Source organism: Xiphophorus hellerii, chromosome 18, assembly GCF_003331165.1.
Source record: "Xiphophorus hellerii strain 12219 chromosome 18, Xiphophorus_hellerii-4.1, whole genome shotgun sequence".
Lineage (NCBI taxonomy): Eukaryota > Metazoa > Chordata > Actinopteri > Cyprinodontiformes > Poeciliidae > Xiphophorus > Xiphophorus hellerii.
In genome coordinates, this window is record NC_045689.1 from 30,990,294 (window position 1) to 31,017,465 (window position 27,172).

Sequence of the window (27,172 nt, forward strand, 5' to 3'; positions counted from 1 at the left end):
AAACCCTAGTTCCAACTAAATAAACTGGTGGAAGGGACGATACATTTAATATTTCATGTGCTGGTCAGTGATTTTATACCTGCCTGAAGCACATAAAAGCTATTCTTTTTTTCTTGCTCAAAGTTCAAGCCCAAGTTGCCAGATGTTTTTCAGCACACAAGCAGGTTCTCTTATAGTTTTGGTGGTAACTTTTACCCCCCATTTACGAGGTTAAATAAGGATAAACAATAAGGTAACTCATGTAGCCACAGAGCCTGATTATTGTCATTTTACGCTTCACTTTTACCTGTTTAATATTTGCATGTTAGTTTCATAACAACCATCAGACGATGATGCTGGAACTCCAACCAGATTAGAGACAGGTTAGCTTTAAAAATGATTCAGACCAGTAAGGCAGATAGTAGATGATACCTTTTTTAAGAAACACCTTTAAAGAACACAGATATAAGCAATAGCTGGTCTTGTTCTCTTATGGAGTGCTCTGGTTGTTTTTCAGCTCTGTCTCCTCCTCTGTTCCATAGAGATGGAAGGTACTGCCATCTTGGCGCTTCAGATCGGCGCTCTAAGTGCCAGCATGTGCATGTGTTTGCCTGAGAAGCAGCTGGAGCCACTGAGCATATTAACAACCTGTTTACTCAGCTGAGGTTCCCCTCCCCTCCACCTCCTCCTAGAATGAAAGCAGTACATTACAGAAAACCCACCGAGAGACTGGAAGCATGTAAAAAGGCCAGCAAAGACAAGTTGAAACAATACGACGGTAAAGAGGAGCGGTCATGCTAAGTCCTTGCCTCTTTCCAAAGCTTATCATAATAATAAGGACAGTGTAACCTTTCGGGATGAAAAAAAAAGAAAAAAACAAAAAGCAAACAGAGACCACTCCCCGCTGTGTAGACAACTGCTTGATCTGCTGTGGGCTTTTATTCCCTTTCACACAAAGTGAAATACCAGAAGGGACTGCGTTTCTGTTTCCAGTTCTTCTTCTTCAAATGCGCCTGTCACTTATCAAAATGGAAACTTCTCTTGTGTGGGAAAATCCATCCGTCCTTGATGTTCGCCGAGTGATGATAAGGAGCAAAGAAAACAGGAAGAAAATGTCAGAATTAAAATATCTACATCTGAACGCTCGTCTTCGCTGGCACCACCAAATACGCTTCGGGGAGGAAAAAAAAAAGAACGATAATTTGTAGATTGCAATTAGAGGCAATAGAATATTTATCTCTTTTTAATTTTTTGCTCTGTATTTTGCCATGTTTATCATCCGAAAGTATGGCCGCACTTCAAAGGGATGTTACAGTCAGCGATGGACGGCGGCGCATGACACATATCCAACTCCATAATAAATCTGTTAATTAGTGTACAAAGTGAACTCCGTTCCAGAGCCAACTCCCTATCAAAGACTGGAGTGAAACACTTTTATGTGTTTGCCTTGGCACGGGGCTTGCGTCCCACTGCCCAGTGAACCGAATCCTTATCAGACGCAAACAAGCCGCCTACGCTCGGCTCGGCGGCTAGCCTTGGGAGATGTCAGGCCCGTTGAGTGTGTGCTTTATGAGGTGATCCAAGCAGAAAGCGACCGGCCTGCTGGCTAAAGACAGAACGCTGGTCTCTTTGAAGTCCGCTTCTGACAATGACACCGATGCTGACCGTGACTTGAGTGACTCGCAAGCGAGGGAATAGGTTGATTCACACACACACACCCCTGCCAACAGCAGTATCGGTGGCCGGAGAGATGTGCTGCAGCTGGAGACGTCTCTCTGTAAATTACACACTGTCGCTGCGTCTCTCTTAACGTTTGTTTCTGCTCTTGCAGTCAGGACCGAACGCGTGCGTCATGTCCGTGATAACACGCCGACTGAGTGCACGGGGTTAAATGTTTGGAGAAGGTAGTGGTTATCTTCCAGGTTTCTAACATCTCTGTGCCATGTGTTCCTCTGGAAGGTCTTGTCATGTTTTTTTCTATCTTTGTTTCTGTCTGTTGGGCTGCAGAGAATACAACTAGATTTCTCTGAGTAACAAGAAAATATCCATGGCAGACTATACCGAGGCAATATTACATATTTTCCAGGCATGATCAAGTAACTATGTTACTTTCAGTTGTTCTAAAAAATATGTCAAATATGACTTAAAAGAAAATTTATCTTGTAATTTAACACCTTGACATTGGGCATCTCTCTCTTTAAAACTCACGCTCTTTCTGAAACTCTGAGAATTAGCTCCTATAATAAGCTCAACAGATGCACAATGCCACCAGGTGTTTGTTAATTGCTGCTGGCTAGCTCCAAAGTTTGGAAATAGCAGATAAGAGAAGGAGCTCTGTCCTCAAAGGCAGATCTAGGTCCGCCGAGGTGATTTTCACAGCTGAATTGCAACAGGAGAATAAAGGATTCCTCAAACATGCATAAAAGATCTAAGGCAACACTCCAGGTATGTTTTTGGTGAGGGAATGACATTATAACTTGACGCAAAGCTCAAAAAATTAATTTTAAATAATACTGCCACTTAACATTTAGCCACAATAACCGAGTCTCACAAACATATTGTCTCCTGTGTGTGATACTCTAAATTTGTCTACATTAAGGAGAATTTAGACTTTCAAGGGGTCACAATACTTTGTGACCCGAAAGTATCGTGCTCAAAACAATGACATATGAATGACAATCTTTTTATTTATTAAAACTGTGTAAGGTTTTAAAATAACTAAATTAAGTAACTTTACATAGAGACTCACTTTTAAATTCTGCAGTAAATTTATCAGTTATTAAATATAGAATGACTAAATGTCTGAATACAGATTCTGTCAGCAGACTACTTATCTACCAGGACAGAATGTATCTTGTTCAGAAAGTTAAAAAAAACATTTGTTTTCTTATTGGCTGTCTAGTACCACTTCCCAAGGCCTTCTTCTGATTGGCTGATCAGTACCTTGCTCTATATTGCAAGGAGTTCCTCACTCAGGTCAGGTCAACTCAGGTTCAAGGAAGCTGAGTACTCAAATTTACACTAACTGAAGCTGAGTGTCTGAGAATCGAGCTGATGAAATCCTGTCTTTAATCTACTTAAAAACCAAAAAACTGAAAAAACAAATATACATTATAGAACGGCACATGTTTGAATTAGCTTCATATTCCTAACGTTTACTGTCTTGTGGATGAAACTCTTAGCTACTTACCTATCTTGGACTCTGTCTTGCAGTCTGTATATCATTTTATGGTTATAAAGAACATTTTCTGAAAAGAAGGAATGCTTCACCCAAACTTCTGGTACATTCAAGATTTGTAACCAGTGCTGCTAACAGATGTACAAAGTGAACTCTGATAGCTGCATCAGGAGGAAAACCTGAAGTGTTAAGACACTACCTTGTACCAGCTGTCGGTACAGTCACTGCCAAATCAGATGTAGTCTGTCACGTCGGTACAGAAAACAGATTTTTTTCGAGGATATTCCCTTAAAAGAGCGTACCTCCCACGAGGAACATCGATGTCATCTTTCCTCCAGCGAACATTTGGTTGGGGGTCTCCTTGTACCTGGCACCGAAACTCAACCGTCTCCTCTTCTAGGACCACCTGGTTGATTGGCCTCCGAAGGAAGGTTGGTCGCTCTGCAAGATGTGCAGAAAAACAGATAAGTATCTTTTTTTTTTGGCTGCTGTATGGAACTCCACACTATCCATCATGGTCTCTCTTTCCCAAAGGATAATCTCTTATAATCCTTTATTTTTACTTTTTTTATCCTTCATTGTCCTGCCAGTCTCTTACTTCTGTTCTTCAACAAACAAGAGAGAAATTTTGGAATATTCCCCTGAAGCCAACACTGAAACTAAACAACTACCATCTAGCTTCTATGGTCCATTTCACTCCAGCCCTGCTTTATGTCATGACAACATAATAGCAACTCTGAAAATAAAAAGTCATATAACTGAATGCAGCCCAGCAGGACAGATCTGGCAACAAAGTCTAAGCAACAGAGCTTTAAAATCAAATTCTGAGAGTACCTGGCCAAAGCCATTATTTTCATGAAGGTATGTACATAGTAGCACTGTATCATTTAATCCTTTACACAAATAGATGTTTCAGGGAAAATCAGGAAATAATGCGTACCAAACACTGTTACTTGTGCCGTCTCACTGTCCCGTTCTCCAACCATGTTGGTGCCCACACACACATACATGCCAGCGTCAGTCTTTCTTGTGTTTGAGATCATGAGCTTTCCTCCTCGAATCTAAAGGAGAAAAACAAATAACATTTTCCAGATGTTTACTTTTTTACACTGACTTTTTTCTTTTATTCAGTAAAGTCGTCCCTTGTAAGTTCATTTGGGACAAAAGGTGTTTCGTACACACCAACAAAATAACTTTAACATTACAGCTCAGCAAGTTACAAATCCAAACCTCAGAGAATTTTGCTGGGATTTTACTGACAGAGCAACGTAAAGTAGTGTATGTTGTAAAGTGGAAGGAAAATCACACATTTTCAGCCATCAATACTGAAGATTATTTTTGTTTTTTACCACTGGTTTCTGAAAAGGGGAGAATTACATTTGTGTAAAATAGGCATGTATAAGAGTTTTTTGAGAGAGTCTCAAATTTTAACTATTTGTTGTTCCTAACCCTCGTGAATACCAGGGGTTCCTCTGTACTTAGCTGCAAGTCTTTAAAGAAATGCATCGATCAGCTTTTCACATGTAGAGAGTAAATTATTTTAATCATTCTTCTTTGAAAAACAAATGAAATTCATTCCATTTGGACAGAATACATAAATGGACAACTAATTTCATTAGCTGTGCCACTGTCTCTAAATTGAATTTAGATCTGGACTTTGACTGGACCGTTCCAACACATGGCTGTTTTGATTTAATCCTTTCCGTTGTGGCTCCTACTGTATATATCTAGTATCATTGTCTTGCAGGAAAGAGAAACGGTTACCAGGTTGTTTATCTATCTTTCAGTTTGCATTTGTTCCATTTGCAGATGATGGACTGAACATTGTAGTGGGAACATCTCCATAATGATATCACCAACATGTATGGCATTTTGCTGGGGTCTTCATAGGACTATGTCTTCACTACAGTTCTCTAACAACCCTGAGACTTTCACAGAACAACTAGATTTCATTTTAATTGCTCTTTGTCAGACCATAAAATCCCAGAAAAATAAACTGAAGTTTGGGTTTGTGAAAACAGTCTTAGAGCTGGAATTTCTACAGTTTAACAGCTGATACTGATGTTTCTGTTTGTTCAGATCGTCTATAACAATACTCACAGTGACCCTGTCTTCCTTGTCATCTATTCGCACTTTGTCTTTCTTCCAGTAGATGGTGGGTTCAGGATGACCTCTGGGAGGGACACATTCAAGTATTGCTGGCTCTCCTGCCGCCACCACCACATCAGTAGGATTCTGCCTGAAGTCATCTCGCAGCACTGTGTGAACAAAGAGCCGCTTGGTTAGGGAAAAGTGAACTGTTGCAAGTTTCATTACATTAAAACCACAAACTTCAAAATAGCATGGACCCCTGGTATGATACTAGTCATGTTTTAACATATAGCTATCGGTTCGATAGATAATACTGGGCCGATATTTATTTCTTGATGTCGTTTGTTTCTGGATGGAGAGTGGAGCCAGTTGGCCGTGTGGTTTTTGTTTGGTCATGTGACAGTGGTAGTGATGCAGGGCGGGATTGTAGGATGTTCAATTGAAGACGACAAGCAGTGGTCAAGTCAGGGGCATGGTCATTTTTTTTGAAAGGTGGTGAAGTATATAAAACATAGCTAAAAATTAGATATGACGAAAAACAATGATTTTTATATCAGATATCAAAATCGGCCCAGGTTTTTCAAAATAGGTCAACCTTAATTTTATTACTTAAAACACTAAATATATATTTATAAACATTAATATGCAGTGGAATCCATCTTTAGACCACAGAAACTAATGTCGACAGTCTTCCTTATTTCTGTTCTTGAGTGTACAGCCAATCAGTGCCAAGGAAAACGAATGGCACTCTTGGACTGCTGTTTTGCAAATATCAGCCAAGTACTATTGCGTATAAGTCTAAGCATTTCAGCATTGTCTTTCAAATATTTTAGAAAAAATCCCCAGAAATGGCAAATTGTTCATAATTCCTTTAAAGTTATGTTCCATGGAAAAATTGTGAATGGATAATAGAATCTGTGAATACTGAGTGTACCATAACTGCAAACAAATTTGCAGTTATGGTACACTTTCTTTTTATTTTGTCAAAAACAGTTGAAAATTATGCATTTTGTCATTTATTTCATTGGGCACTACTGTAAAATACTGATAAAACACACTGATCAAATACACTGAACTCTTGTTGGTGCTTTACATTAGCAAAGTGTATATTTCAGAGCAGGAGAGGAAAAGTCTTTTCAAAATTCATTCTTATGTATTTTTTTGTGTGCACCCTGCACTTTGAAATGTTGCAGGGTCTATCTGAGCCATTAAAATGGAATATGCAGCTTCATCTGACTGGGCAAAGCAAAGCGAAAGCTAATTGGAGCTAATGGAGGTCCCAGTGGAAGCAGCAGAACAAACAGAAGCAGAATGCCCTGAAGCCTGGTGTCATTCACTTGTGAAGGCTAACAGGGCTGCTTCACTTTGGTAGTGATGTACACGTACACCCCTACACACATCCAAACGTTCGCTAACACACAAAAAGCCAGTGGGTGGTCGGATGAACAACTGTGGCCTTGTGTCTAATCACCCCCCAGGTAGGCCTTTCATTAGAGAGATAACCTCTCGCCCCGCGGAGTGTTCAGAGAAACACACAACAGCAGCTCATTATCAGACGGGGAGCGCTAGACACACAGACACACACCGATGCGCAAACAAATGCAAATGCTAAAAGACAATCAGGCACAGAACCAATGAGCGATATAACCCCAGAACAGGAGGCAACCTTGGTAATGAGAAAACATGAAAAACAACAACAACAAAAAAACACTCCATGAAAAGTAGTTTAAAGATATAAACCTGCTCCTCCTCACCTGCCACGTGGATTGAAACTGATTTTTTAAAATCTATAACGAATCTAATCCTTGACGGAGCTCTTTAGGAATTTCAGTGTCAGTCTTTATTCCATTATTGAAGCAGAGAAGGGCACACCATTTCTCTGATGGATAAAAGGATGGAGGCTTGTTGGGTGGGTATTTGAAGGTGCTTAAGGAGGGCTAAATTAAGGGCAGCACCACAGGTCCTTATGCAAATTCCATGCGGGGGCGGTAGGCGGCGGCGGGGACGGTCGGGGTTATAAGAGGGGATAACTGGTCCCTGCGCTCCCGGCTTCTCTCATCTCTTCATTTGCTCTCCTTACCCTCTCTGCAGAAAACGCTGCGGCCATTGTCTCCTTATTTATTTATTTAGACCAAGGGCCGGCGGATTGGAGGAAGGGAGGATGCTTTCAACCCAATTATTCTAGGGATACACAGAGGGCGCAGAGAATAGGACTTTTGTGTGACATGAATTCAAATGAAACCTTTACACAGGGGGAATTGCAAGAGAATACAGAGGAGACAGAGATGGAGATTTTCACTCCTCTTACGCAGGGCTGCCCTCTAATCTAAAGAGCTAAGGTAATTAGCCAACTCCAGCGCGCCGGACCCCCCCTAGCCGGGCCACCGTTTCTGAGCTCTCTGTATTTGCATTACAAACAGGCATCCTGCGGTTTAAAAATCATAGCCTGGTGCGGACCGGAGTTTTCAATATCACGTCGGCTTTAATTGCTCTCTCCCATTCACCGCTGATAGCACCCGTGGGATTTTTGTCGGAATCAATTTCCTTTGAAACAGAACGGCGACAAAAGAAACATGCGTTAGGTGCATCATTACGGCGCCCATGCCTCGCTGTCTAATCTAATCTGTTGTGGCACATTGTGTCATGGTAAATGCCTCTCTTACCCCGCAATCTACATAAACATGACGAAGGGAACAAACGCAAACAAAACACAAAAGAGGAGACAGTACATGCTTAAATAAGATCCGACACATACAGTACAAACATGCACCTGTTGACGAGAGATGATGTTTGCACTAAGTGTGGGTATGGGTAACCGTGACAACACCTGGCAGGTATAGTTACAAGTCAAATGAGAGGCGGAGTCATTCCAGTGATGCTGTTCTGGTCTAAAATTTTCAAACACTTGCTCCCAGCCTAAATCTAATCACATTGTATTTTTTTGGTCTGAGGACATAATCAGTTGGAGATAAGTGAAAGTTTAAAGCATAAAGATTACGAATTTTTAAAGAAGTTCAGTATGGACCAAACTGGGATCACTGTCCTGATGCAACACTCGACTATCCCTGTTTTCAACAATCAATTTTGTTAAACGAACCAGTACACCACGAGCAGCATTTATCTCATAAAATGTTCACTAGCTAACTAACAAAAGTGTGCAAAACTTTGTTGATATTCTGCTAGCGTCAAAAAAACAGAATTTCGGAAATGTGGTGTTTCCAATAAATAAGAAACGCAAAAAAACCCACACGAGAATAAGTCTGTTCAAGTCTTAGTCATTAAAGATCATGGCGGCAACGAATGTAAATACTTATATGAAATATAGTCAGTCAGTGATTTTACAGAAGAGCTATGGATTCAACAGTTTTGAATTACAACTTTTTATGAACTGTGAGAAGATGTGAGAACATTGTCCAAGGAGGCCAGTTTCTACAAATAAATGTGTTCCTGTGTACAAACCAGTGTGACTCGTGTAATGCGACAAAAGTGTTTCCATTGCAGTTTTACGAACCAGATGAACCCCGCACGATGTTGATGTGAAACTGATTTAAATGAATTTTTAAAAGTATTAAAAACAGTAAGGCCTCATTCCACAGAAGGAACAAACGCTCAAAACTCCTGCCCATCTGGAGTTCTTCATAACAGAATCAGCAGGTATTTCCACAGTACCATGACTGCCTGAAGGCGCCTCCCTGTGAGACTCTGTCAGGAATCATAAGGCAAGCAAATGTTTTCATATTACCATCATAACACAGGCATTTCATTTATATATTTATTTATTTTCTTGTCTTGTTACTCTACGTGAGCTGCATTAGATATGGTTGCATCATTAAGTGGGTCTGTGCATACGCTGTCAGAAGATGAACTGTGGCTCCCAACACTAAGGCCCTGTAGGCATTTAGACCCAAATCATCCAACAGACGTAGAGCAATTGACTTTCTATCCCCCTGAAACATTCAGCTCTTCTTCAGCTAAAAACATCCCACCTCCTGCAGAGCTCCAGTAGGCCACAAACTCTGCCATCTTGCTTACTTGCTTATTAATATTTATGCTTTTTTAAATAAATATATATATTTAAACGCCCCAGTTGGTTAGGTGTACATCTGTCGATCCAGCTGTGGGCTAAAAACGAACCTCTGTTTGAGAAATATTAATATGCACTCTTGAAGTTATTTATTTCCATAGTATCAGGGGAGTTCAGTCAGGAATGGAGGAGCATCAACACCGCGGTGAAATTTCAACTCTCTTCAGTTGGCTCTGACTCTATGCCAAAACCGTATCACAAAAGAGACAACCATGCAATTATTTTTCAAATCATATTGTATTACTCTAACATAGCAGCCTTCTGCCAGAAGCCAACAGGGAAACTTCTGGTGCCTGATTGACGCGGCACAGGCCACCAACATACTTGGTGTAATAGCGTTTAAATAGAGAAAGAAAAAAGATGCCTAACAGCAGTGGTGGGCAGACCTTTGCTAACACACTAATAGTGGAGCTAATTTTTCATTTAGCACATTAGCGTTTTGGCTAACTTTGAAAACGTTTAGCACAATTAGCTTCCTCTAAAGCAATACTTCTCGGTGGCCGTTTTGTAAACTCAGTTGAATAAGGTTTGACATTGCTAAGAATTCTCAGACGTTTATATTAATGTTCTTACTTTGAGGTGAAAGAAGACTGTTCCGTTTTCTCTCCTCTCTCTTTTTTCTAAAGAATTTTTATTGAGCAAGTAGCAAGTATCAACAAATGAAGCATACCAAAAACACTTACATGAACACACAACCAGGGGCACTAAAAAAACATATACATACATATGAATTGTTTTTAGATCTTTGTAGTTGGTACTCATCACATTTTCCACCTGTGATCCGGTCCTGCAAATTATGTTTCATCTGTGACAAACAATATACAGTACAGACCAAAAGTTTGGACACAATTGTGTGTCCAAACTTTTGGTCTGTACTGTATGTTGAAATGATCACTGTAACATTAGCTTCTGCTAAATACCATGTTGCAACAGCGCTTTAATGTTAGCGGAACTAAGGTTCATGATTAGTGCTGTAGGGTTAGCGCAGCTACCTCTTTACTTTACACCACTGTGTAACAGTGTCCCTAGACAACTTCTGAAGGCAATTTGTTATGCTGAGTGTTGGAGTCAAGCGGGTTGAATATAAACAAGCACCAAACTTGTGAAATTCAAAAACTTTTACATAGCAGTGCAGGTGAGATCTTACCCAAGACAGACTTGGTGCACAAAGATTCAAATGGACACTGTGATTTTACAATGCAAACAAAATGCATCACTGCACAGAGGTGGCCAGCAAGGACAGGATGAGGAGTAAGATTTGGGAGAATTCGCCGCCCTTTCCTATAACACGAGACATTTCTTTCTGCAGGATGACACTGCTTGTCAGAAAGATTAGTGGGAAACCTTGAATGAAGCAGCAAGCCTGCATACAAAGATAAGTGCTGAAAAACACATCCACAGGAGAGCGTGGGGCTTTGGAAGGTTGCTCTTTACACCACAATCTCAAAAAGTCCTATTTTTGACTTTCACATCACTCTTATAGTCAAAAGATAAATATTTCTAAAAAACACAAAAGTAGCAGGTATGCATACTTTTCCAAGGAATGTCTGTGACTTGTTTTTATATGTTTGCTATTTACAACATGAAATAACCCCCTGCTCTTTTATAGCTATCCTCCCAGGTCAAAGGCTAGCCCTTAGGCCAAACCACCGGCAGTCAAACTCGCCACCTCCCCTGCACACTCTGATTAGAAAATAAACCATGCACACACAAAAGGAAAGTGCTGCAGAGCAGTTGCTCCAAGCTATAATATCTTTTCATTCAAGTGTTCTTTGCGCTTCATCCGGCAGAGTGCTATCACGACGCTGCTGTTTTCAATTCTGCCCCGAGAGAAAAGATACAATATATATGTCAGTTGACAAAATGCACCAAATCTACTCTGTGTGCTGTCATTGATGGTTTGTATTAGTCTTGACGCTGAAGGCTGGAGAAGGATAATACCACAGCACATAAACCGCTCTGATAGCCGATAGGCCTAATTTGTCTGGATGCAAACCCCTTCCTGCTTCCTGCGACCGGCTCGTTTGGCCTCCCACCGACCAGAGATGACCTTTGCCTCTCTATCCAGATGCAGAAATTACCCCCTCAGCTGGCAGGCGAGCACCAGTTTCACACGTATCTCTTATATTCCTCCACAGGGGGGGGTTGCAGGTCAGAGTGGGGAAACAGCTGCAAAAATATGTCCGTCTGGCAGTGCCCAAGGCCAAGGAGAGGCTTCCATCCCCTCATCATTAGCACGGCTCATAACCATCTCTCAATGTCTGACTTATTCTCACCATCATTGGAGGTCATTCCCTGACTTTCCTTTTTCTCCATTTTCTCTTAATCGTTTTCCACGCGTTCCATACACCCCGACCCGCCTCCTTCTAGTCTTCCCCTCGCTTCTCTCTCTCTCTCTCTGTTTCTGCAACGGCTGCAGATGAAGCCATGCACGTGCACACGCAGTCATTCTCCAGAGACCATTGGCAGATCCGATAGCATCACCAGCACCATTCTCAGTATCTGCAAATCCTGCGCTAAGGGATTGTAAATAACACTGTCACTTTCACAGATAAGATAGAGGCAAAATTGGAAATAGTAAAAGTAAAGAAAATCATATGACTGGCATTGATTTTATAGTGGGGGCAGGGGGTGCTTGGGGAAAGAAGGGAGGGAGGGTGGAAAAATGCAGGTGGTGATACCATATGAAATGTGCATCTTTAATAGCACCTTGGAGCGAAAACACACAGCTTCTGTGTTTGGTGAGGCAAAAAGAGAGGCACAACGTTGCGTCTTGTAAAGTATTCATACCCCTTCAGGTGGGAGAGTCTGTTCATTGAACAACTTTTTGTGGTGCGGCTTTCAGAACTGGTCCAATGGAAGAGGGGCAAGAAAAAACTTCTTGCTGAAAAAAAACTATAGTTGGTCTCTGAATTATGTGGAACCACATATAAATTTAAAAATGGTGTTCTTTTCAGATGAGATCAAATTTTAGCCTTTTTTTTTGCACAAAACTAACGGGGCACACTGCTGTGAACACACCCTGAGCAGTGAATCCTGGTGGTGGGGGTGACATTCTTGAGATGAAAACCTACTAGAGGCTGGAAAAGATGCAAGACTGGGTCCACTTGGCGTTCATATATGTATTTAAATTGTGCCAGAGTTCACTTCAACCGAACCGAGACCTAGGTTTGTAGGCGGACCAGAGTTCACTTTTTTGGTCTGGATTAGACTTTGATTGTGCGTTCACACCTTCCCAAACAAACTGGACTTTCCAGACAAACAGACTAGACTTTGATTAAAGTGGAGTAAACATGGCTGGTGTGAGTCCCTTATTGCTAATGACCCTGCATTAGCAACTAGCTAATACTTCTCTAACAAAATTAGAAGATTTACTCACCTCAGGATGCTGAATGGTTGAAATAGAAAGTGAATAATAATATTTATCTCAAGCCAACAGATTTAATATTATTTGCTGATCCATTTTCATAAATAATTTCACAAAATTGATCCCAATTCTCATGCAATATTCAGTAATCCATCAAAAGGAGGGGGGCACTTACTTTTTAGATGAAAAACCTGATGATGTTTCAGAGATATCTCTTTCATTTCCTCACATTTAGTCAAGTAAGATGGGTTTTTCAAAATTGGCAGCATTTATGGCAAGACAGGAAACAGTGTGACAGCAGCTTTAGAAGGGCCCAGTCAAAGTACAAACCTACATTTTGAATCTGTGGCAACCTTGGGACTCGCTTGTCAAAGTTGCTTTCCATCTGACTGAGCTGAATGTGCAACATTGATAGATATGTAATTAAAAAGACTTAACAGTTGATTTAAAAATACGTTTGCAAGGCACAATTTGACTCGCAACAGGAGAAGCCAGTTTGTTGGCTCATCAAGGTCAAACTATGAAGGTGGTGAGCAGCAAAGAGGTGATGGGGCTGAGCTCAGACAAACGGAACACATTCCATCACACTCATACGTCATAGCATGCTTCCATCTCTGATTGAATAGACAGGGCTAAACAAACATCTGTATTTAAAGAGCAGTGTTGTTCAAAGCTCATTTATCAAGCTGCACCCTTAATTTGGCCTAACAAGCCCCAGAGCAGCACAGTAATGACAGCAGGACCACAGCGGGCCACTCTGCTGGCCAGGACAAATGTGCACTGTTGCTCCTGTGAAACAATACAATTAACTCTTAATGAACCTCTTTTCCTTTACGCCCTTTAACAGCTCCAACACGCAAGTTACAGTACGGAAACACACATACACACGCAGACTAAATTCAATTTGGCCTAATCCATGTTTTATGGTAATGTATATCTCATTAAAATGTTATTTAAAAACTCATTAAAATTCACTTGAAGAAGTAATGGCTTCATTACGGTAACACGGTGAAAAGCAAAGAAAAAGACAAGTAAGGACAATGAGAAGAAAGAGCGCAGAGCGACAGCTTTCTAATCACTTAATTGTGTCTAAAATGGAATACATTTGCATATTAAATAACACCGTGCTGTATCCTCCTTTGTATCTTTTTTCCCCCTTCTCCAGCTTCTGTAATTAACAACTGCTACTATTAAAGATGTATTTTTGCCCCGGAATGATTTCGCCGGCCGCTCCGGTTTTCTTTCCACCGTCTTATTTAGGGGGGCTTGGGACAGGCTTGGCAGATGCAGACGGTGTGCTGAAACTGGAGCTGGCTGATACTGATGAACAATGTGCCCGCGGGCCTTTGTGTCTGCGCCGATAAGGCTCGGTGCCGTGTCCATGCTCGCGCCGGGTCCAGAGCGAACACTCTGCAGCCGGAAGGGGGAGGAAGACATAAAGGAGGGAACCGAATGGAGGGGAGCAGAGGTGGGGTTGGGGCTGGTGAGGTGACTGAAGATGAGAGAGAGGCATTGATTTCCTGCCAAATCGAGCACAGAGAGAGCACGGACAGGGGTACCGGGGCGTCGCCATGGAGCAGGTGGGTCTACTTCCTGCATCAGAGAGGAAGGACACGGAGAGGAAGAGGAGGAAGCAGCTTCTTTTCTACAGCATCACTGGGGAAAAATGTCCAGGTTGATTTGCTACAAACAAAAGTTTCGATCAACGCCAACTAGAGATTCACTGTCACTGGAGATTTTTAGGATTCACAAACCTTCAGTTTTATGGCATTTATACATAAATAAAATAACCTGATTTAATTGCTTTAAATTACAGAAAAGCAACTTTCTGAATGTATTCCTTTTGCTGCTACAATATTAACAAAATGAATGCTAGCAGTAATATTTACCTTAAGAAAATCCACAAACCCCCACTAAATACAGTTCTCTTTAAAGGGGAAGCATTAAGTTGTAAACAGCCAAAAGGAAAAGCATTGTGACGACGTGCTTAAGGCGGTGTCACAGAGCAGAAGCTTCTTAAAGAGACAGAGGACCAAGTTCAAGGTCTCAAATTGTGAAGTCAAATTTCTTCGACGTTATGCTCGATATAAGCGACATTTTTAGAACAACTGAAGGTAACAGGCACTTGATTGTGCTATAAAAAGGCGCTATGAGCGTGGTTAATGCATAACACTCAAGACTCAAGTATTGAACCCTGAGGGACTCCACACAACACTAGAGCAGATGAGGATCTGAATCAGACTAAAACTAAAGACTTTGTGAATTTTGCTCCATCTTTCTTTCTCATTACTGAGGTAAAAGTGTAGTAAGCTTCTTTCAGCCAGCTCAAGTCCCAAGTCCCTGGTAGGAAAACATGTCAAAAGGGGCCTAAACTTTATGACGTTGGTGATTTTCTGGTAGTTTTGAAGCGATAACTTCTCACCTCTTGATTCTGACAACCAGCCCCTGAATACTCTCAGCTTCCCCACCTTCACATCCTCAGGTATTAGAACTGTCCACAATCCTGCCATCACACCCTGTCGCCCTCTGTGCTATAGTTACCAAGTTGAACCCCATGCAGCGTTCACATGTGGCCAATAAACTGAACAGATGTTGTAGGTCCAGCTGTGACTCAATCTGTCAACCTGAAGGTGAAGCTCCATAGCCTGATCTGAAGGAAGGGGGGGGAAACAGCTTCCTGTGCCTTTATGAGCTGTATGTGATGGTGACGATGCTGTCCATATGTCTGCATAAACTTTGTGCGTCTTCTGAGGTAATGACACCGAGGTCGTGTCCTTCGACAGGGGGGAAAAAAAACACTCCCAGGATGCAGCTGGACTCAACCCATGAAGACTTTAATAGACTTCTCAAACACACACTTTTACACAAGACTTTTTATCCCCTGCAGCTCACCAACTCAGACATCGCTTTTTTTATTTTTAGAACTGAAACCTCTTACGGCATCCTGTTTGGTTGTCCACAGTGCAAATCTCCATATAATCGCTAATAGCTTCTCTGTCCTTCCCTGTGCTTGCTGCAGCTTCCTCTGTGTCTGTTTTATTGTTTTGCTCTGTAATTGGATTGGCAGTAACGGAGAACACCGAGCGGTTAGGAGCTTGTAAAAGGTGTCACTCTGCGATGGCGGCCCCTGTTTTAATTAAGCTCTCGGCTGGAGTCGAGCGGCTTTTATCTGGTGCGGCCCGTTGAGCCCTGAGTGCGAATGTGCCGCAGGACGAGCAGGAGGAGGAGAGGAGGAGTTTTTAACAGCTGCGGTTTACTGTACTCCCGTTTCTCCTCCCTGCATGCCAATCGAGACGCGCGCACCAACGCGATACCGAGACGCATCGTAAAAATTCGGTGCCACGCTTTATGGTGTCTCCCTGTGCTCGTTGTGGCGAAGGCACACTTATGTTTAATTTCAGGTGTTTGTTAGATACTCTCTCAGCTCGGCCATGTACCATGTACTTTCCATTGATGTTATAGCTGTTATTATTATATATACATATGTTTGTTGTCGTGGTTTCTCAGTTTTGTTTTTCTCTTTCCGCAGGTTTAGACGCAGACTTCCCGGGTGTTGACTTGTGTTCTGTCTTTGTTTCTCTCTCTCTCTCCTCTACTTCTATCTCCTTTCCTTTTAAACTTTTTCCTCCACATTTCTCCCTCTCTTTTCTCCTTCTCTGTCCACTACATTTGAAAAAATACCCAAACTTTTTAAAATAAAGTTGAAACCAGATATTTAGAGACACTGAGTAACTGTGGAAGGAAATCAATTAGGCTTTTGTTTCAAATCATGGATTGTAGAAGACAGCTATCCCTGATGTAAACTCTTGAATTCGAGGAAAGTTACAAAAAACAAAAAATTAAAAACAAAATATTTTCTGGCATTTAGCAAACAGAAATAATTTTGGTAATTCTACCTGAGCTAAAGCAAGAAACAATTAGTCTGGTTTAGCTTAAAACACTGAGAAAATAAAAGTGTTTGTGTCGTTTTACTTGGTACATATCAAGTGGAGCATCATGGGAAAAGCCGTAACGCTCTGATTGTGAAAGTAAATCTGTTAACATTCAAACAATTTTGAGTGTCACACCGCCGGACAAACATTAATAAATAAATACATACCTAAATAAAAGAGGCAGCCTACAGTGGTGTGTATATTGGTCCGGATGCAACGTGGGCGCTCGATAAAACAGCAGAAAGCAGGTTTGAGCAAAGATTTAAAAGAACATGGATCTCCCAACACCCCGCTGCTTTACATTCTGCTTTACTCTCAAATCTGCATGCGAGGCTGATGCTGTAGGCAGCGCTGCATGAGGCATAATGATTAGAGAGCTGATCTTCACAGTCTTCACCCCCCCAATCCTCCTAATGGGCTCTTCAGATCATTTGTCCTTCAATCAATACTGCCTGAAAGGAAGAATCCCACACCTTTGGACACTTTGTTCCACGCTGCAGATCACAAGCGACACATTTTCTGCGCCGGGGAACCGCCCAGTGGTTCTGGATCAGAATCTCGCAGAGGATGTTAAACTTTTCCCGACATCCATCAAGCGCTGCGAGTCGGGCCGTTTTCTTGGCGACGGAAAGGCTGAGGCCCGCCGAGAGCGGCGAACATAAAGCAGCAGGCGGAGAGAGGTGGGCGTCGGATCAAATGCGGCTCAGACGGAGAGAAGTTTAAATATTTTATTGATCATTTCATACAGCTGAGATGTTGAAAAGAAGCAAAAAGATTAAACTGAATAAAGGAATGGTCTTTACAAGAACCTCACTCATGGATTGTACTTGTTTTCATTTCAGAAGGAGCCTTTTAATGTATGCTGCACTCGCTTTTTCACATTTGTTGCATCACAAACTTTCAATTTTATACATTTTATGAAAAATTGTATATGACACACCTAAATAAAGTAGTGCCTACTTGTAAAAATAATACTTTTGAATATACTCTCTCTCTCTCTCTCTATATATATATATATATATATATATATATATACAGTATTTGACTATATATTCAATACTCCAAAATGGAGTATTGAATATACTCCATTTTGTTCCAGAGGAACACAATGTTTTTAGTCTCAGTCTCAGTGCATCTGCTCTGTGAAGGAATGGTTAGCAAACAAACAGAATCACTGGTTATTCTGGAGGAGCTGCAGAATTCCACAGCTCAGGTTGTGGACAACCATCAGAATCACATTAGAGAGGACATTTTATGAAAAATCCACTTTTTTATCCTTTCTTTACACTTTGTTGTGATCTTAGGAGTCTCTAGAAGTGCAAAAGACGTTTAGCTAATTCTCTTCTGGTGCTGTGTAGTTGTCATTATGACTAAGCAGTATTCTGTTTGGGTCGTATTTTTCAATCCGATCAGTTTACTCCATTTCCTACTATGTTTTTAGAACATAGTAGGAAATAGAGTATTTACTGTGGAACTGCTAAACAAGGTGATGGACTTCCGGATAACCAGTTTTGCAAAGAATATAAGTCAAAATGTTCGGTTGCTGGATGTGTTGACCCACGTCTTCTTCAAATACATAAAACCATCCTCCCTCATCAATATCTCTTCGAAGTGCCTGGTTAAAATGTATTTTTCTTGGAAATGTACCAACATCACTGTTGAATGTTCTCTTTGTTTGAGTTGAGAAAAGTACCTCAAGGATGAGTACTTCAGCTACCTGCACCACTATCAAGAAGGATCTAGCGCAAGTTGAGAGGTCACTTCCTTCTGTTGATGGAAACGATGGTCAGCAAAGCGGTAAGCTAATAACATTAAAATAACCAAAACAAACCCGTGTGTCTATCACCAGCAGGACAAAAATGGCTAACAAACACAAAAGAGAAATCCTACAACCGCCACTCCATTTTTGTTTACATTTCATGAAAAAGGAAGTTGGGCTCAATGTCTTTTTCAAAGGTTTTCTGTCATTTCCTTCAGTAGCTCTTGGTGCAACGCCACCATAGGCGAGGAGTGGAAAAGGTTTTTATTAACCCAAGTCATTTTTTCCCTAAAACATCTTTTGGAAAGAAATAAATGGTAATTTTTCTTACACTTCTAAATCACTTGCCAAAAAATGACTAAGGCTGCTACTTTAGTACAAAATGTTGCAGCTTTGGTCCCCAATCAAACTAATTCTACTGGACTATAAGGTGTGAAAACACCCTAAGAATTTGTGGCAAATGGAACATTTATGCTCACAGATGTTCTCTGTCCAACCTGACTGAGCTTGAGCATGTTGGCAAAGAAGAATGGGCAAAAAATTCAAATATAATAGAGACATATCCAAAATAATTCTACTAATAAGTGATGTGAGATGCAGATTTTTTTCTATTTAGATATACTACTTTGCATTGGTCTAAAACCCTAGAACAGATACAATCTTGTACTCCTTGCAACGCAAAAAAAATTGAACGTTCAAGGCAGAAGATATTTTTGCAGTGTATCATACAGTATATTTGTAAGCCGTTAACAACTGAAGCGAAAAACCAATTCAGCGTTTAGTTAGCAAGAGGATGTGAAAAATCCTCCCATACAAGCGGCACAGCCATCAGCTTGAAGATGCGCCTTATTCCGCCCGCGTGCCTACTGAAGTGTGATTGAACGCTGCACATAACATCTAAATACAAGGAATAAATTGCTGCACTGCTGCTGCCTGCTCAGCAAATCACTGCTACATTAGGCCCACCTAAGTACCACACACTAATACACACACAAATTACTTTTTGAAGTGCCTTCGCTGTCTGTCGGTCTGTATGGAAAACACTTGCCCGGCACATGGCAGGGCAATTCACCGACAGCACTAACAACTTGATCAGACTGCGCTCCGCTGAAATGAGGAGAGATTTGGACTCGGAGTCCATCGCGTTGGCTCATAAAAAAAGAAAAACACACCCATGTACACGCAGAGGAATGATTACAAGGCATGCGTGTGTGTGAAGTAAGATTTGCTGAAATCCTGAGATGACACCTGCCACGTTAGAGGAGTATCCATATCAGAGTCCAGTTGTTTATTCCACAATCCAATTAAACGTAATTGCTGCTCAGAGGAGTAATTGTCTTAGTTCCATCTGTAATCAGCTTAGCGCCTTGCAGCAGCTGGATGATGTACCTGTGCACCAGGCTTATGTAACCTCCATGCTAATGAGGGGAATTTAATTCATTTCAGGGGGCATGGAGGAAAATCCAGGATCCCGATTCAGGTAATCTGCCTTGTTGGAACCATTAGTCTATATGTCATAAAGCTTGTGTGTGCCTCTGTGAGTCGATCCACGCTCATATTATCATGCAAATGGAAAAACAATCTGAAACACACCCAGTGGCTGCCATGCTCGGGATGAGCGCAGGGCGCTGTGTCTAAACCTCTCCATTTCCTCTTCCCCTGCTGCTTTCTGCTTCGGAAATTTTCCTCTGCCGGATGATTTTTTTTTAATTTATTTATTTTTATTTTTTGCTGTTTTCCTCCAGCGTGGGTGCAAACGCGTTCTCTTCAGGGCCCAGAGACGAGCGGTTAATTATTTAGCTGAAGAGACGTGGCTAACGAAGCAGCTTCTAATCCGGGGGGCCGCGTGGAGTTTGGTCAACAGTATCGACTGCACTGCAGATGGGATAAGATATCGTTGCAGGGCACCGATGACCTACATAGCAAGGACAAGACGGTGGCTCAGCGGCAGCGCGGCGATCTCGAAGCTCTCCAGGGCAAAGATTCTGCAGCCGAGACAGAAGAGGGGGAAAGAAATACCGCCTGTGTGTTAGTGTGTAAGCTGGGTGTGTGCGTGCGGGCTTGTGTGGGGGGGGGGGGGGGGGGGGGGGGGGGGGTGGAGGTGGATGAGCTAGCATAGAGTGTCCCTTATCAACACAGTGCCCGGATTTTATGTGACCCAGTAGGAGGATCCGGTTTGCAGCCGGTCACACACCTCACCAGTTGCTGCTGGGCAACATGTAATCAATGGGACGATCAAACAACAATTAGGGATCAATCAGTTACTGGGTCTGTCCGAGTCTGACCTAAAAACACATCATCAATGTTTATCTTTCAGTATATTACATCCCAGCGGTCTTCAAGGCCAGAGCCACCAGGCGGCGCTGGGGAGACCTCGGAAAACGTTGGAGGGAAGAAGAGAAAAAATAAAGCAAAAATAACAAAACTGAATCTAATAAAGTTTTTTTTTTTTTTTTATTTAGAATATAAAATCTATTCTGATTTTAAATCAATACTATAACATATAATTTAAAATAAATGATTGAAATGTTACTTGCCATCTTTCTATTTGGGTGATTTATCAAGCTGATTTTCTTCTCAAGTTAGCATAGCTAGCACAAAATGGAGAAGTTTCTGTCAAGAAACAGACCCACAAACCCTAACAACTCCTGGCCAACTAGCAGAAGGTCTGAGGTAGAATTTATCATATCTAAATAAAAACTGATGCTTCTTTACATATTTTGTAGAATTTTCTGTTGGTTTGTAAAGTGGACCCCTGCCCAAAATCTATTGCTGATTGGGGTCCATGACATGGAAAAGTTTCAAAATTATTCAAACTCCTGAATTTTCACTTTTTCTGGCATGTGAATTTGCATTCAGACCCTTTTAGTGTGACATGTACATAAAATCCAGCAAACCAATTCTGTATAGATGTCACCAATTGTTTTGGTTGCACTTTGTATTAGGAATGCACCGATTGCTGTTTTCTGGCCGATCACCGACCCTTAAAACGCCTGACCAGCCGATTCTGACTTTGATCTTTTTTTTTTTATTGATACTGACAGGTGTTATAAAGTCACGATACACCTTCAATGCTCCAATCTTACTTTACTGAACAATACCTGTGAAGCAAAACAGATGTGACCTGGTGGGCGGGTCTGTCAGTCAGCGGGTCTGTGGCTGATTTTTAGACCTTTGAAGTCCAAGCTGCAGGAATACTTTTCCAAACCTCTGTGACTATTATATAACATTCTATCCTAAGGGGGGGGACAACAAGACCCAGGAATCATCCTAAAAATCTGTTCTTTTCTGAAAACCTTTCAACCAAAAGCTGGTGAAAAGGTGAATGTTCCTGCCATTCATGACAGAGTGCACATTTTTTCTTCGCTTTGATTAATACTGGGTCTTTGAAAGGTCACAGAGATAAAAATGGCATTCTGAAATCGTCATGTTTAACTTAGGAAAGCAGGAAGTTGAGCCACAACAAGGAAAACAAGTTTTTCTGGCCTCCCTGTGGTAAGAGCCATCTCTCAGATCACAATTGCTGTCTTGAGACAAATCCTATATAACACCATCTCACACACACACACACCCCCCCCCCCACACACACACTTATAAGAAACTGTAAGTCTTCCTGTAGGTACATAGACCGAGCAGACATTGTGTCTTCTGGGTCTTCTCTCTCACAGCAACGCATTTAGGTAACGGCTTTCCTGTGATTGCCTCTTTTTAATGATTTGCCCCCTGCTGGACACTAACTGTCATGAAGACAAGCCATGTGGAGAAAGAAGGATGTTAAATGCGTTAAAGTGTTATCCCCACAAGGGTTAATCAACATAGATAAGAATATGTGCTTATTTTAGTTGAAACTAATTCTTGATGCTACGCATAAAACCACAGAAGATCTGTTGCACAACAACAACAACCACATGCATGCATACAGAGGTCCTACGCCATCCAAGTCAAATTGTCTCCCTCTGTGCTACATGTAATTAAAGATTACAGCTAGGTTTATTTTTTTTCTTTCTCCCCCGTCTTCTCGACATGTCTGGGCGCTGATTTTCTTCCCTTCACTCGACTGCAGTCAAAGAACGAAGGCGCTGGCTGTCAGCGCCACAGCACCAGCCTTATCCCTCTCTTCAAACACCTCCATCTCTTTCAGCCACATAAAAGAACAGACTAGAGCGGCGGCAATCGCAGCCGGCGTGCTGTGTGCAAGCCTCTGCTCCGCCGCAGCCGTCAAACGGAGCTACTTCTGTATTCATGTGCCGCATCACTCTGGGCCCTTTGATGGCACGGATCAGTGTCTTAATGCACAGCACTGCCACCACAACGCACTGCAGGCCGGGAAAATATTCCACTAAATGCATGATGATGCAGATATGGAGTAGGGCGGTGCACATTTGTTGCATTCAGAAATGTTTTTGACCTGATTATTCCAATTAGGAGGCAGGTGCAGCTCGGTAAGTTGGAGTCTCTTTGGGAATTAACTCTACTGAAAACGCATAGAATGTAGATAAAGTTATACTTATTTCTATAAATTTTAAAAATGACAAATAATGGATAATAAAAAATTATAGTAACAGATATGAGCTACAAAATAATGAGCACAACTGTTAAGTTGACAGTCATCAACCCTAGCTGCTCAATTGACCACATAATTGCGCAATTTGACATTCTTAAAATAAATTTGCTCAATATAAACTTCAATTTAAAAAAAACAACCTTCTTTTCACTAAGACGTTTTGGTGGTAGGAAGAGGTAGGTTTTTTTTTTACTTGGCCGCATAGAAATTGTTTTATTTCACAACTGAGTCACATGATCAACAACCGGATGCAAACCACGAAGAAGAAGACAGGAGAAGGATGGTGCAGCATACTTTTAATGTTGCGTGAACAAACTTCATGTGCGATTTTAATTGCGCCTCTTATTTAACATGATTAGTGGAATATTGACAAAGCTTGTAATGGAAATAGCTGTTTTCTACAAGGTCAGTGAGCCTATAAAAGGCCATTGATAAAGAAACTGTCTTTTTATAGAGGGCTGTATCCTAGCTTATGATTGCAAAGTTGAGTGGTAGGAAAACCTTCAGCACCCAAAAAAAGGTGCATAAGCAACAGGAAAAGGATAGAAAATGCTAAATGATCTGTATTTGTATGACATTTTATCAAGTCAAGGATTCCAAGATGTTTTACACTACAATCAATCACCCGTCCATTCACACACACATTCACACACAGATGGTGGTAAGCTACACTGTTGCCACAGTTACTCTGGGGCAGACTGACAGAAGTGAGGCCATTCTGACCCTTTGTCTTAGCCAAGGACAACAGTAACATTGGAAGTTTCCTTTATCTGACTTCAGAATTGGAATAACCCAATAAACAACAGAGATGGCATAACTCACTACATCATCAATGACTATGGAAACTTCAAGCAATTTGGATTGTGAGCCTCTTCACTACACTATCCACCCACACGTTATCCCTCTGCTCAACTTTCCATTAACATTTATGTGTAGCACTCTGAATAGCTAGCTTCTATGTCAACAAGAACGACTTTTTAACAGAGGATGTACAACTGCCAACAGTCTTCACTTAAGTCCATAAAATCAAAAGGCATTTCTACATTAAAGAAAATGTCATTGGTCTTATGTTATACTACGATACGAGAAACTACATTTTTAATTTTTGCTATCCATAGGCCTTAATTGTCACAATTAAGAGCACATACAATGTATCACTATTTCTATATAATAACATTTTCCTTTTTTCAACTGAATGACTGAAATGAATAACCTTTTGGAAATGAGATTACTTTGCACCTGCTAATCTTTAACTTTTGTAATATCATAGAACATCAAAGGCCACTTCAGCGTCTTTTCCTCCAGCACCTCTGTTTTCTCCGGCCCTTTAGAAGCTCAATAGGAGTTAACAACTAAGCAGCAATCCAGTCAAGAGACAGGAAGAGAGAGAAGAGTGAAGTGGGTTTTTTCCCCCCACCATCTTTCATTATTCAGCCTAAAGCCATGAATATCTGAATAAATGAATCCACGATAGCAGGAGCGGAAGCTGCATTATTTTCACGGAGCGTGTCTAAATATGGGCATAGGAAGAAAACCTCCTCCCTCATCCTCCTCTGAATGGTGGTCTTAAAATAAAGAGCTGGGAGCCTCACTCATGCCTGACTGCCCCTCCTAAAAAAAAAGTAAATAATAATGCCCAAATCTGGAAGATTGTCCTTCGTTAATGATGCTTTGGTCAATAGGAGAAATATTGTGATTGGAGGTGCTATTAAGAGGGACTGAAATGATCTTGTTCCTGCTCCACTGGAGCCCTGGAGAAGTCACCCGTACATGATGCTCCTGCTCCTTTGGCTGCTGCTGAATTAAATATGAGGGCACATAGGGGTGGGAGCAGGAATGGGGCAAAGTGCCTCAGTTTAAATAGCAGGGAGGTGATATGTGAGCACTCTGCTGTAAAAGAAAGGGACCCCTGGCCTCACCATGCCACAGTGACACCCAGCACTTAGCTCTGTCCACAGGAGTCAAATCCCACCAGGTAATTGTTTCTTCTGTTTTACATCAACATGACCCTTTTGCAAAAGGCTTCTAGCAAAGATGCTGAATTGGACAACGTGTATCACCATTGTGTGGATAAAACCTCCTGGTTTTAGCACTCCTCCACAGACTCCATCAGCGCGTTTGACAAAAGACAAATATGTTAAACTACTATTTCAAAATTCGGCAGCCGTTTTTCAAAACTACTTCAGGTTTCAACCGGGGATGTGCCGGTCCACTTCCAATACCGATGCAGATATCTGACGTTTGTGCCGAATTGATTTAAAAAGTTTCTTCTATTAAACAGGGATCAAGAAGAAAAAGATCCAGAGGAACTCCTGGTGTACCTATTCTTATTCTGCTTAGCAACCCAGAAGAGGAACATTTAGTTTATATACTTCACTCAACCCAGAGCAGGAGAAACTACTCATTACCTTAGAACAACTTTTAGCACCATCTTCTTTATAGAATTAAACATGGAGAACCAATATTGAGTTTTACGCCTCACTAATCTTACCAAACATGGAGAACCAACATCTAATTTTATAATTTTTTTGTTTCTCTTTTGCTTTATTTTTTTCTTACATTTTGTTTGTATTTCCTCAAACTCATGTAAAGCACTTTGAATTGCCTGTTGCTGAAAATGTGCAATATAAATAAAATGATTTTACCTTACCTAAACACAAACATAAATTTACTGAATTTCTCAATCCAGAAGTCATTGGGAAGGTAATACCAGTGCCTGACCTTTGTTGAACCAGCTGCGTATTAAACTTTGCAGCTCAATTGTGTTCTAAATTCCAAATTGCCAAATTCATGGCAGAAACTTCAGTGTGAAAACTTCTTAATGCATTCTTGTAATGCAAAATCTACTCTACACTGCGCTGCCCCTAGACTACGCCTCAAGCTATAGATCACTCTCCAGCGAGCTTTTACTTGACTGTCAAACCAACACATTGCACCTTCATTAATAGCTGCCACTCAGGTCTGCCTTACTGAATGCACAGGCCATCAATTAGCCCCAGCAAAACAAGGTACAGCATGCTCCAGGGAAAAGTAGAGAGGCATGCTGACCAGATGTCGGACAGTGGATCCAGATGCCATCTCAACCAGGATTTAAATGCTGGCTTTTTTCTAACTTAATTTATGCATCAGTTTATAAGTTGACCAGATTCTGTTGCTGTAGCTTCACATAAAAATACACACCTTTTGTACTTCCATAAATTATTTTCTACAAACCCCTACAACATTGCATCCTGATTACTCATGCAAGCATCAATCTTTCCTTTCCATTCCCTTTCCCTTGATGAGTTAATTTCTCTCCCATTGCCCCGTTGTCTGAGTGACCCTGTCGGCCCAGGAGAATCCCCTAACAGGCTCCTCTTGCCCATCAGGATTGATCAGTCCACATCTCCCTGTCAGACACGATCAATACGTCATTCCTTCAGTAACAAGGCCCCGCGCCTCTACTGCCTCTTCCTTCCCTGCGACGCTTTACTTTCATTTTATTATTATTTCTCACAGCAGATCGATGTGGGATAAACAGGCCCACTGTAAACCACACCACAATTAGAGCAGCGCCTAATCTTCATGTTGACTCCATCTCCTTTCAAACCACCACCCCGGCGAATGGAACGCAAATGATAATGAAACCTAATGGAATTCTGTGGAATTAAATCACTTTAAACAATGAAGAGAAGGCAGGCACACTGAGGTATATACCAATCAATACCTCATAGACACCCGGGCTTAACGGGCTTTTCGTCATGGTGATCATCATTTAAACTGGCGGCTTTCGGCAGATAAAAGTGAAAAATGTGAACAAACACAAATGCCATCATTCTGGATGCGAATGCAGTGAATTTTTCATGTAATGCATATTATTTCTCATTACAGAGAAGGACTGAAGGTGAGAGCTAACACAGTAAATCACAAAAGTCCATTTAATTCAGTGATTCGATTTGATAAAATTTAAATACCTGTATATAATCATCACACACAGGATGCTCAAGCACTAATTTTTGTTAATTATGGTTACTATGGCTTACAGTTGTGTTAATTCATGACCAAGTTATGGTCAACAATCATGCTACCTTCTGGTACCTTCATAGTTGCCTTATCAGATAGTCACTGACAAGCTTCACAAGTAGGATAAGCCTGAAAGTAGAGCAGTTCTTTATCCAAGCATATCAATGGAAAACTGAGTGGGAGGAAAACGTGTCTTCTTAGAAAAACTTCAAGTTC

At 41.3% G+C, this 27,172-nt stretch overlaps 1 protein-coding gene across 11 annotated transcripts in view; it reads right to left on the minus strand.

Annotated features, from left to right (window-relative positions):
• The window catches only part of robo2 (roundabout, axon guidance receptor, homolog 2 (Drosophila)), a 377,925-nt gene that overhangs the window by 88,655 nt on the left and 262,098 nt on the right, over positions 1-27,172 (minus strand). For all 11 annotated transcript variants that reach the window (XM_032590720.1, XM_032590724.1, XM_032590723.1 and 8 more), the window contains exons 3-5: positions 5,258-5,415; positions 4,098-4,218; positions 3,460-3,598 (exon numbers count right to left, since the gene is read on the minus strand). In XM_032590720.1, the coding sequence (XP_032446611.1) occupies positions 3,460-3,598; positions 4,098-4,218; positions 5,258-5,415 (418 nt within the window). The remainder of the gene's footprint in view (positions 1-3,459; positions 3,599-4,097; positions 4,219-5,257; positions 5,416-27,172) is intronic.